We start from the raw sequence: 12,460 nt of genomic DNA, 5'->3' as shown, positions 1-12,460 counted from the left end.
GAATACACACACATTGTGTAAATACAAATTTATTTTGGGTGCAATTATCATTTGACAGCACTATTATGAATGCAGTGCTGTCGCCTCACAGCAAGAAGGTCGCTGGTTTGAGCCTCGGCTGGGTCAGTTGGCGTTTCTGTGTGGAGTTTGCATGTTCTCCCTGTGTTCGCGTGGGTTTCCTCCAGGTGCTCCGGTTTCCACCACAGTCCAATGTGGTACAGGTGAATTGGGTTGGCTAAATTGTCCGTAGTGAATGAGTGTGTATGGATGTTTCCCAGAGATGGGTTGCAGCTAGAAGGGCATTCGCTGCGTAAAACAGATGCTGAATAAGTTGGTGGTTCATTCCGCTGTGGCGACCCTGGATTAATAAAGGGACTAAGCCAACTGCAAAATGAATGAATGATGAACTGTGTGTGTTTGCGTTTAGTTACATTATCTAAAAAGTGAGTAAAACCATTTTTAAGCAATAAAGTAATTTTATGTATGTGTGTGTGTGTTTATTAATTAGATTTATCAGTTTACATCAGTCTTAAAATTGCACATGCTAACAATTAATCGAGCAATAAATAAATGACAGTTAATGGCATGTATGAAATATGGTGTCATTACTATGAAACGTTTCGTGTTTTGATATTTTATAGTGACTATGACTTTTTATAACCCCATTTCCTTCAGCATAAATGTGCTGTTCCCGCGTTAGGCCACCAGACGGCGCGAAAGTGCGCCATTTTCACACTATTTACAAAATGGTTTCGCCTTTACTTGAGGGCAATCCCGCACTTCCGGAACACAAACAAATCTCCCGCCGCCCATGTTTCCTCGTTTATAAATAGATGTGCTTTTATAATTGATCCTATTCCTTTCCTTTTCCCTTTCCTGTTCAAATGATGAAGTTATTTACCTTCATTATCTTAAAGCAATTATGCTGACCTTTTTTCACATTTAGGCTACTAGAAACTTCACTTCTATAATACTGTCTACAAAATGAGCAATTTTGTTGTCTAGTGTTGTAATATAGGTAGGAACCCTACTTTAAGTTCATGAAGTAAACTTAAGTAATGTTGTGATATATTTAGGTATTCTGTATGGAATTATTAACATCTAAAAGTATAATAGTGAATTTTAAGTGCACACGTACTTCACAAATCAGTTTTTCATTTGAAGTGTAAGTGAACCTAATTGATGCCTTTACAAAACTACAGATTTTTTTTATACAGAAATCTTTCTTTGTGTATTAGCTACGCTCACCGGCCACTTTATTAGGTACACCTGTCTAACTGTTAACGCAAATTTCTTATCAGCCAATCACATGGCAGCAGTTCAATGCATTTAGACATGGTCAAGACGATCTGCTGCAGTTCAAACTGAGCATCAGAATTGGGAAGAAAGAGGATTTAAGTGACTTTGAACGTGGCATAGTTATTTGTCTGAGTATTTCAGAAACTGCTAATCTACTGTGATTTTTCACGCACAACCATCTCTAAGGTTTACAGAGAATGCTCCGACAAAGAGGAAATATCCAGTGAGCCGCAGTTCTGTGGGTGCAAATGCCTTGTTGATGCCAGAGGTCAGAGGAGAATGGCCAGACTGGTTCCAGCTGATAGAAAGGCAACAGTAACTCAAATAAGCACTCGTTACAACCGAGCTCTGCAGAAGAGCATCTCTGAACACACAACACGTCCAACCTTGAGGCGGATGGGCTACAGCAGCAGAAGAGCACACCGGGTGCCGCTCCTGTCAGCTAAGAACAGAAAACTGAGGCTACAATTCACACAGGCTCACCAAAACTGCACAATAGAAGATTGGAGAAACGTTGCCTGCTCTGATGAGTCTCCATTTCTGCTGACACATTTGGTCGGGTCAGAATTTGGCATCAACAACATGAAAGCATGGATCCATTCTGCCTTGTATCAACAGTTCAGGCTGGTGGTGGTGGTGTAATGGTGTGGGGGAGATTTTCTTGGCACACTTTTGGGTTCATTAGTACCAATTAAGCATCCCCGTGTTGGCGTGGGTTTCCCTTCGGGTGCTCCCGTTTCCCCCACAGTCCAAACACATGCGCTATAGGGGAATTAGGTAGGCTAAATTGTCCATATGTGAGAATGAGGGTGTATGGATGTTTCCCAGAGATGGGTTGCAGCTGTGTAAAACATATGCTGGATACTGTAAGTTGTAAGGACCTCTTTATGTTTGATGTTGTGTTGCATTTGCACGCCTTGAACTCATTAACTCTACGTTGTCCTGTGCTGACCTGTTCATTCATACCGCTCCACGTTCAGATGTGTAATTCATTAAGGAAATCTCTAAGCACGGACAACCTCTTTTCCATCAAACAACTTCTCTTCAGTGTAGGCGTTTCTGTGCGCTGGGAGTCCCTATGGAGAGATAAGCCTGGCTGAAGTCAGGGGCCGTGTTACGGGAACCTACACACACACACACATATATACAAGCCCAGCAGAGATGAGGAGCTCCGTGGCCTAATTGTGCAACTTGGCTTAATTCCCAGACTGAACCCTGAAAAGAAAACATCTCATGTGAAGAGAATGCGTTCTCCTCTAGGCCAACAAACCATTTGCATCGATTTCTCTCTTGTTTTGGGGGAAAAGACAGTGCTGGTCTTTTTATTTCTTTAAACATGCTTAACCTAAAACCATTGTCTTATATTAGAGGTTTCCAGTATATGGAAGCAGCGGTGCCTTTAAAGAGTCACTTCCCCTTGCAGTCTGAAAGAATGCGTCCTATTCTGTGTGATATAAAAGTTCAATCTTAGAGGTTTGCCAAATTTAATCGTGTATATCACTTTAAAAACCGATTATATTTCCACTGGGATTGTAGCCGATAGGGTAGGGTTATAATACAAGCAAGATTAGCATAATATTGTACATGTTGGAGGAAGCAGGCTTCATTCATGACCTCTTGTACCTGCTCAGCAGACACACATATCATAAGATGTTAATATTGGGTTCGATTTAGGCCGCATTTACACTAATGCGTTTTAGTTTGAAAACGCATAAGGTTTGCTACGGTTACACCATCGGTCCACACTACGCCGGAGTTTTCGAGCGCCGAAAACGGAGCGTTTTGGAAACGCTGGAGAGGCTGTTTTCATTCTGAAACGCTGCTGCTCCGTCTCAGTGTGGATGAGGGAAAACGGAGACATCTGAAAACAGAGGCGGGGCTGCTGAGATTCGCTAGCTGATTGGGGTTTTTGTGTCATTGCGTATCCTTCCCTTATTCGTCAAGCCCCTATCACATGACTATAACACATGGCTTTAACACTACTGGAAGACAGCAGACCAGCCTTCACTGTAAACAACAACATGGACTCAGAAATGGGAGCGTTGTTTGCACTATTGTCTGTTTTTGGCGGCATTGTGCAGTTATTCATTTGTTACGTTTAGTAACAACTCGACCTCGTCGTCTGTCCACAAAAACACCTCTCTTGCTTTCTTTGCCATCGCGTTCATTGTTCAACCGGCATTTGTTGACTAACAATAACCAAATGCCGAGCGAGACACATGCTTCCTGTTTATACTAGAACGCGCATGCCCAGAGTGCGCGAATGGTCACGTGATATACGTTTTTGGTGGCGTAGTGTGGACGGAGATATGTTCAGAAACGCTAGGTGAAACGCGAGTGTGGACGGGGATGGTTTTTGGTCTAAAACGCCGTTTTAAAACTAAAATGTACAAGTGTAAACGGGGCTTCAGATCCGCTGTGTCTAAGGACAACGTTTTTTTGGCACCAATAATGACATCAAATGACGTTGATTTTAGGTTGTGTTGGAAAGTGACCAAAATCCAACGTCGAACCAACATCACATTGACGTCAAATACTGACATTTATTCGTCAGGTATAAAAAGTCATTCTGTGGCCTTGCATATTTAATTAAATTTAATATGTACACTTCATTTAATAAAATTAATTTCCTGTTTTTTGAAATTACTTTAAAATGATTTGTAATCAATTTAATTATAAGAATTTAGCTATTATTTTTTAATAATTTAAAAAAGAGAAAATATTGATTAAATCCAACTTGATTGAAATGAGCATTTTCAAATTCACAATCATTTTCTGTTTCACCGATCAATAATTAAATCAATAACTTTGGTTAAAATTTGCTTTTTTTTTTTTAAGTACTTTTCGCAGTTATTTAAAATGACAACTTTTACATACGCCAATTTAATTAATGGTTACTCAATCCACATTTGTTGAATTAAATAATAATATTGCTTGTAATCAGTTACCTCAATTTTATTGAGTAGATATAGGGTATTAATTTTACAGTGTATGGCAACAAAAATCCAACATCTGATAGACGTCATAATGTTAATGGTCACACAACGTCAAGCTGTAACATCATTAGACATTGATTTTTTGTTGTTTTTAGGTTGCGTTGGAAAGTAACCAAAATGAAACGTCTGCCTGATGTTAAGTTCTGACGTCAATCCGATTTTAATTCTCAAACAAAATGCAACACCCCACAAAGTTGGGATAAAACGTCAATCTGATGAGTCAGGTTTTTTTTTTTTTACCAATGTTTGTGCAGAAAAGCATTACATTTTGTCATAAAGCTGAATGATTCCATTAGAAAGAATTAACTTTAACCAAGTTTTTAGCAAATTTCAAGTTTAACAAAATACCAATTTGATCAAATTTATGACCATGGACCACAAAACCACAATTGTCAAGTTTGGAAATTGAGATTTATGCATCACAAAAGCAGAACACGGTGGGCCATTTATATCGACACACCTTAATAAAATGGGAATGGTTGGTGATATTAACGTCCTGTTTGTGGCACATTAGTATATGTGAGGGGGCAAACTTTTCAAGATGGGTGGTAACCATGGTGGCCATTTTGAAGTCGGCCATCTTGGATCCAACTTTTGTTTTTTTCTATAGTAAGAGGGTCATGTGACACATCAAACTTACTGGGAATTTCACATGAAAAACAATGGTTTGCTCGGTTTTAATGTAACTTCATTCTTTCATGAGCTATTAAAGTTTAAATATAAGTTTGAATATCAGGGTTTTCTGTATCAGGACATAATAAGAGCACTTTTGCTGATCACCAGTTCAGTGTTTGATTAGCACTGACGAACTATACCTACACGGTATACTATTTTAACATACTATTATCATTATTCCGTCTTTTAAACTCTATCTCCTCCTAGAGCTTTAACGCTACAAGCCCCAAATTTGGCCAAAAGCTGTGTCCAGCATTGGAGTTTGCAGCTATATCTTTTCAGAATTATCAGACTTACGGTTTTACTATAAATCATGTTTGAAAAATCAAATATTTCAATAAAACAACACAAGGTATCGTAAATAAATGCAACAACAAACTTTTGGAAATAAAACATATGTGGCCATTTTAATGTTGAAAGGCATATGTTGCAGTGCAAACAGTCTTTGGCAAAAAAAAAAAAATACATTACAAAATATAGGAATCATTTTGACCACTTCGTTTGAGCACGTTCAGTCTTGCAGGGCAGTGCATTTCCATGGCAGGTGGGCACAGTTTGGTTTGGGGGAAGAGCCTGGTTGGCCATTAAAGAAAACTCATAAAACACAGATAAAAAGAAGAGTTGAATGCAGGTAAAACATTGTAAAGTTAGCAAAACACTGACAGCTGTGATGCTACAGTAAACAGTGATCATGTGAGGTTTGCTCAGGACACTGGAATGTTTTCAGATAGATATGGCTTTAATCTCAGTGAGAATGAGTTCAAATCAAAACAAAAGTGGAAGAACTGTTGTACAAATTTGTGTGTGTGTGTTTATATAATGTAATTTGATTACCAAGACTGGATTTATTTGACAAAAACACAGTCGATAGTACTATAAAAAAAGATTACCAATTGAAACTGCTCTTTTCTGCTTATTCACTATTGATATTGTAAAATGTCCTTTATTCAAGTGATTAAAGCTGAATTTTCAGCATCATTACTTCAGGTTTCTGTGTCAGATGATCCTTTAGAAATCCTTCTAATTATTCGATGAACGGGTGAAACTCATTATTGTTATTAGTAGTAGTAGTAGTAATGGTAGTAGTAGTGTCTGAAAAATTTTGCTAAACAGCCATTCAGAAATCTGGGTTAGGCAAACAGTAAGTAAGTAAGGATACCTTAACATTAAAAGTGACAATAAAGACAATTATTGATCATGTTAGAAAATATTAGAATCCTGTTTATTGGAGTTTCTAATTCTGAAAATATAATTCAAGAGTTCACATTTAGATATGCTTAGCATTATAGCAGGTTTGGCATGCTGTCCCTGGAGAGAACCCTGAGCTTGGAGATATTTGAGCCCAGGGCTCCCGCCCAGTCAATAAGCATATCAGAGGATCCGAGATCAGGAAGGTCTCGATAGTTCCCCCTTTTGAAAGGCGGAAATAGAAGGAGATGGGGTGGAAGGGGGGATTCTTCCAAAATGAAGATAGGGAAAAAGGTTAGAAAGTGATCCATTTATAGTAGGCTAGGATCACTCGGATTGGATTATTACTGATTACAAATGAGTGGCCAGCTGTGCTCAATCATATCACGTGCTCCTCTCGAAATTAGTTTATGAAACTTCACTTAAAACAATTATTAATATTTAAAGGAATCCCAGCAGGCACACAACCTCATAAGATGGTAATATTAGGTTAGATTTAGGTGGTGACAACTGGTGACCAAAATTCAATAACTAGCCATCTATGGACAATGTTATTTTGACGTCCAATAATGGCGTTGATATTTTTAGGTTATGTTGGAAAGTAATGTCAAACGTATTCAACATTCAGCCAACATCTTAAACCAACGTCATATTGATGTCAAATGCTGACATTCATCTGTCAGGTATGGCAACCAATCGTCTGATAGACGTCATAGTGGTAACGTTCACACAACATCATGCTGTAATTTAATCAAATGTTGATATTTGGTTGATTTTCGGTTTAACACTGACGTTGACCTGAAGTTGGGTTCCCATGTCAACCCGATTTTCATTTCCAAACAAAAAGCAATGACATTGGGGTACAACATTAATCTGACGTCATGTTGATGTCCTATACCTGCTGGGATAATTCACCTAAACATGTACACACCTTCAAGTGGTTAAAAACTTTTCTTTCTTCTGTTAAACACAAAGGAAGGCCTTTCAAAAAAGCCCTAATCGTTTACTTCCATGTCAGGAAAAACAAATACAATAGACGTCAATAATTACAAGTTTCCAGCATTCTTCAAAATATCTCCTTTACTGTTCAACAAAAGAAAGAAGCAAGTTAAGAGTAAATGATGACAGAATTTTCAGTTTTGTGGGAACTATCCTTTCAAAAGCACTAAACTAAATCAGCATTTCACAATGATTTCTGAAGAGCAGAACTAGCATTTTAGAATCTATTCGACTAGAAATGCATATCACAATGTTTTTGCATGGATAAATGCAGTCTTGATAGGCCTAACATTATGATTTTCTCTGGTTTGACAGAATATTAAATTAGTGAATCCTGAAAAACTGAAAGTCAAATGTGACAAATACTGTGTAGAAAAAGTAGAACATAAAACAATGAAGAAACATGTGGTCCGATTAACTCTTATTAACTCTTAAATGATACAGTATTCTCTAGTGACTCCTCAAAAAAAGGTTCATTAATGAAACCAGATTAAAAAACATTTCCAAGTATCCCCAAAGTTAACACTGGGTGAGTGTCGGAAGTAAAGGAGTGACGAGGCTCGAGCGTTTACGTTGTTTCCAAACAAAAGGAAACATCAGGACCTTCATTCGTGATCAATACTGTGCTGGTAGAACAGAGAAATACGATAACGCCTTAAAAAGAGACGTCTTCCCAAACGCTTCACCCCAAACCAAAGACATCATTACAGCTTTCTGTGGAGATGAAGCAGAGAACACCAGCTCTCAGAAAACCCGCAGTCGCCAGAGGGAAACAAACATTCGCTGATCAGTAGAGTCCCCCCCCCATCATCATCGCACAGATTGTTTAATTCACATTTTTCTCCACATGAGAGGAAGAGAAGATAAAGCGGAAACTATTGCTGATCCTACGCACCATACACAAAGCAAAAGCACGGGAGTAACGATATACTATACGCGACGACAGGATTTCGCTCAGATGTGGTTTTTAAAAGCACATAATGAGTGTATATACTGTATTGCTTATCGCAGAACGATTCAAATGCACGAAATAACACCCGGGTTAAAAACAAAAATAATGAAAATAATAATTGATAGCACCAGTTCTTTAGCATCTCCAAACCTGAGAATGCTTCTTCCATCAAAACCAGCAGAAAATGAGACGCTCTGGTCCTGCTGAGATGTCCTGCTGAATTCAACTGCATTACGAACACAAACACACACACACTTCAAATCATAGCTAGGGCTAAATTTAGGAGTTACTTGAGTTGCATGTTGCATTTTCATCCATTTGGATTACACCGCTTATCTCAGTCTGTGATGTTTGACGCCATCTTGTGTCTGAATAATGCGCAGGTTAGTGTATACTCCAACTGTTTCTGTCAGCTTTGTGTTTGGGACTGTTTGTCGCTATCTTGTGTCTGAATAATGCGCAGGTTAGTGTATATCCATCAGCTGTTTCTGTCATGTTTGTGTTTTTGACTGTTTGGTGCCATCTTGTGTCTGAATAATGCACAGGTTAGTGTATACTCCATCAGCTGTTTTAATCTCTGTCAGCTTTGTGTTTGGGACTGTTTGGCACTATCTTGTGTCAGAATAATGCGCAGGTTAGTGTATACTCCATCAGCTGTTTCTGTCAGGTTTGTGTTTGGGATTGTTTGGAGCCATCTAGTGTCTGAATAATACGCAGGTTAGTGTATACTCCATCAGCTGTTTCTGTCAGTTTTGTGTTTTTGACTGTGTGGCGCCATCTTGTGTCTGAATAAGGTGCAGGTTAGTGTATACTCCATCAGCTGTTTCTGTCAGCTTTGTGCTTTTGATTGTTTGGCGCCATCTAGTGTCTGAATAAGGTGCAGGTTAGTGTATACTCCATCAGCTGTTTCTGTCAGGTTTGTGTTTTTGACTGTTTGGCGCCATCTTGTGTCTGAATAATGTGCAGGTTAGTGTATACTCCATCAGCTGTTTTCGTTTCTGTCAGCTTTGTTTATGACTGTTTGGCACCATCTTGCGTCCAAATAATGCACGGGTTAGTGTATACTCCATCAGCTGTTTCTGTCAGCTTTTTGCTTTTGATTGTTTGGCGCCATCTAGTGTCTGAATAATGTGCAGGTTAGTGTATACTCCATCAGCTGTTTTAGTCTCTGTCAGCTTTGTGCTTTTGACTGTTTGTCCCCATCTAGTGTCTGAATAATGCGCAGGTTAGTGCATACTCCATCAGCATGTCTGCTTTGCACTTTTGACTGTTTGGCAAATTAAGCGATTCAGCTAAAAATAATACAAATGGTTTTCTAGAACTAAAACAGCATCCCAACATAGATTGTGTTGGGACAAGTCTGCATAGCCATTCATTGAGGTAAAAAACATAAGTGGCTAAGTTCGTCTCTAAATCCATGAACTAAAACCAAAGCAAGGTAACCCAAATGAATGGAAGTTTACATGCAAACTAAATCTTCAATCCTTTTTTAAATGCACCTGCCTGAAGGTTTCAAGTATCGCTGAAGACTTTGGTTGGGTTTTTGCGCTGTGTGTTGCAGGAAAACGTCCCTCAGGACCGCAGGCGCCCCTCATCGCTGGTCTTGTAAATGAACACTTGGGTAATAATCTCCTGGGTATCAGGCCTGAGGAGGAAAAAACAGGGTCCCGCAGTCATCACTTTTGAAGACAGTGTGTTTTTGGTTCTTTGCCGCAGGCGTCTGAGGATATGCGAACGGAAATATCAATACATGACAAACAACAGAAAACCCTGAAACAGAAGTGTGTAAGAAACGCAGGTGTGTTGGGTTTGTTGTCCTGAGGGTTTTGCTCATGCTGCTGTGGGTTGGCTGAGGCAGACGGGGCAACACGAGCCACTGGGCGTCACAGGCGTCTCACACACGGCCGGCGCACACTTCTCCACAAAACACGTCACCTGCGCTGCCTAAAACAGATAAGAGATACACAAACACTGAGACAAGTAACATCTAGGTGGTCATTATCACAGATTATTATCTGGAATACTCAATTCTGATTGGTCAGTCGCAACATTCCAAGGTATTTTCTGAAAATGGTCAGGGTATGTAAACGTATGACAACTGTGGTTTTTTATGTGTATTTAAAAAAAAATGTATGCACCTTTGGCATTTCCATCAAGCGTTTGTGCTATTTTTTGTAAGCAGTGATGGACTTACTTTACACTGACACATGGTGCAGGGGTTTTTCCTCCAGCTTTCTCCATCTGCCCGCTCTCTCCCGTCCTCATCTGCACAGTCTGTCCTGCTCACGCGCCCTTCAAGTCTTTTAATCTGAGCATTCCCACAGAGAAAAACATCAAGTTTACTCGAAAAGCCATTTATCGATCTCATAAATCGAATAAATAAATAGAATGAATATTCGAAAGCTGGTAGATTGACAACCAACTCCATTTTTCATTTGAAGCACAGTATTTTATCCAGCACTTCAAATATTGTGAAAATATCCCATGTTTGCATCAGTTATTTTGGTTTAATTGTTGTATTAAAGTAAACATACATGCGTTCTTGCCTTTTATTCAATTATGGTGTTGTCCGTTTCACTTATATGACAGTCGGAGGTCTAAAATGTGGAGCGGGCGATTGTGTGAACTGATATGACATGTAAACTAAAGGCATTATACTGGAATGTGTTGTAATCGTGTTTTCTGGAAGGATATAAAGGACATAAACAATCTAATGAGGCATCTTTTTATTAAGTTAGACGCAGTTTCAGGTTATGTTTTAGTGTTGGTAATGTCCCACATTGTCCCACACAAACTTAATAATGGTCCCGCATTTACCAAGTTTACTTGGTGATGGTCACGAAAAAAGCATCCCTGTCAGATTATACCCCAACTCATTCGCCAGTATGAGGATAAGTAGGTGGATTACTGTGTGGTAGGGTGGAGGAGAACTGGCTTAGAGTATGTAATCGGGTACCAACATCTACAGATCAAGACCAAGGATATTATCCTAGGCTCTACATGCACAAGCAGGGATATTTTGAGGAAACCTGCTGTGCCCTCGAAGCCTTGGGCAACACACGTGCATCTGCAGGTCAGGCCGGTGTCTCTCTGCACAACAAGGCAGTTCTGCAAGCACCGACTTGCTTAACAAATGAGACCACAGTGAAGGAATAAAGCTGTAATAAAGCTGTACTAGACCATAGATTGAGCCCAAGCGAGAACACTTGTAGCAAAACAAACAAACTAAAATGACACTGCTGTCACTAATCGATTTTTACGGCCTACTCATCAATTAAAAAATAATTATAAATAATAATAAAATAATATAAAAAAATATGGATTATTTGGTTAATGGGTATTTGGCCAAATAGTGGTTATTTCTCACTGGTTATTTTACTGTAATTAATACTGTTTACTAATGACAGCTTATTGTAAAGTGTACTATTCTAATCCTTTTGCAATTGAAGACTTTTTGTAAATATTTGTTTACGCTGTTTCAGTTCAGTTTAAATGAAGTGCTCAGTGACATTTATATTGAACAGTATAATCAGTATAGCAGGTGATTTGTGTGTCCCGACCTGTTTTCGTAAACTTGTGATGGTTTTCTGCATGTCTGTTACAAAGTCCTGGAAATCCTTAGCGGAGGGTTCAGTGCTTGACTTTGGCGACACAGTTATGTTTACTGCAGCATCTTCCAAAGTGCTGAAAAACAAAAAGAACTGCAATGCATTTCATCAACTATTTAACATCAACTCAACTCTGCTAGTGTCAACTCAACTCTGTTTACTGTCAACTCTGCAACCATCCACTTTGCTACTCTGTTACAGTCAACTCAACTCTGTTACAGTTAACACTGTTACTATCAACTCTGTTACCGTCAGCTCAACTCTGTTACTCTGTTAACGTCAAATCTGCTACCGTCAACTCAACTGTTACTGTCAACTCAACTCTGTAAACGTTAACTTAACTCTGCTACCGTCAACTCAACTCTGTTATCGTCAACTCAATTCTGTTACAGTCAACTCTGCTGCCGTCAAATCAACCGTCAAATCAACTCTGCTGCCGTCAAATCAACTGTCAAATCAACTCTGCTGCCGTCAAATCAACCGTCAAGTCAACTCTGCTGCCGTCAAATCAACCGTCAAATCAACTCTGCTGCCGTCAAATCAACCGTCAAGTCAACTCTGTTACTGTAAACTCAACTCTGTTACCATCAACTCAACACTATTACGTCAACTCAACTCTGTTACTCTGTTACCATAAACTCTGTTACCGTCAACTTAACCCTGTTACCGTCAACTCAACTCTTACTTTGTTACCATCAACACTGTTACCGTCAACTTAACTCTGTTATCATCAACTCTGCTTC

The 12,460-nt window shown here is 39.1% G+C and overlaps 1 protein-coding gene and 1 long non-coding RNA gene across 4 annotated transcripts in view; one reads left to right on the top strand and one right to left on the bottom strand.

The window, feature by feature from the left end:
* Positions 1–12,460, top strand: part of LOC147840079 (uncharacterized) — a 408,477-nt gene that overhangs the window by 378,573 nt on the left and 17,444 nt on the right. The gene's annotated exons all lie outside the window — the stretch shown is intronic.
* Positions 5,350–12,460, bottom strand: part of pxdn (peroxidasin) — a 92,837-nt gene continuing 85,726 nt past the window's right edge. Inside the window, exons 21-24 of one of the 3 annotated variants that reach the window (XR_015513836.1) lie at positions 11,670–11,793; positions 10,304–10,417; positions 9,609–10,053; positions 5,350–8,335 (exon numbers count right to left, since the gene is read on the bottom strand). Coding sequence is in view for 1 of the 3 variants with exons in the window: in XM_087291089.1 (XP_087147215.1) it covers positions 9,940–10,053; positions 10,304–10,417; positions 11,670–11,793 (352 nt within the window). In the remaining 2 variants the exon portion in view is untranslated. Of the gene's footprint in view, positions 10,054–10,303; positions 10,418–11,669; positions 11,794–12,460 lie in introns of all 3 variants that reach the window. The other 2 variants (XR_015513835.1, XM_087291089.1) reach the window with 2 other exon arrangements.

The sequence above is a fragment of the Danio rerio genome, chromosome 17, assembly GCF_052040795.2.
Source record: "Danio rerio strain M-AB ecotype USA chromosome 17, GRCz13ab, whole genome shotgun sequence".
NCBI lineage: Eukaryota > Metazoa > Chordata > Actinopteri > Cypriniformes > Danionidae > Danio > Danio rerio.
Note: the sequence above shows the minus strand (reverse complement) of the source record. Positions and strands in the feature narration are given on the sequence as shown.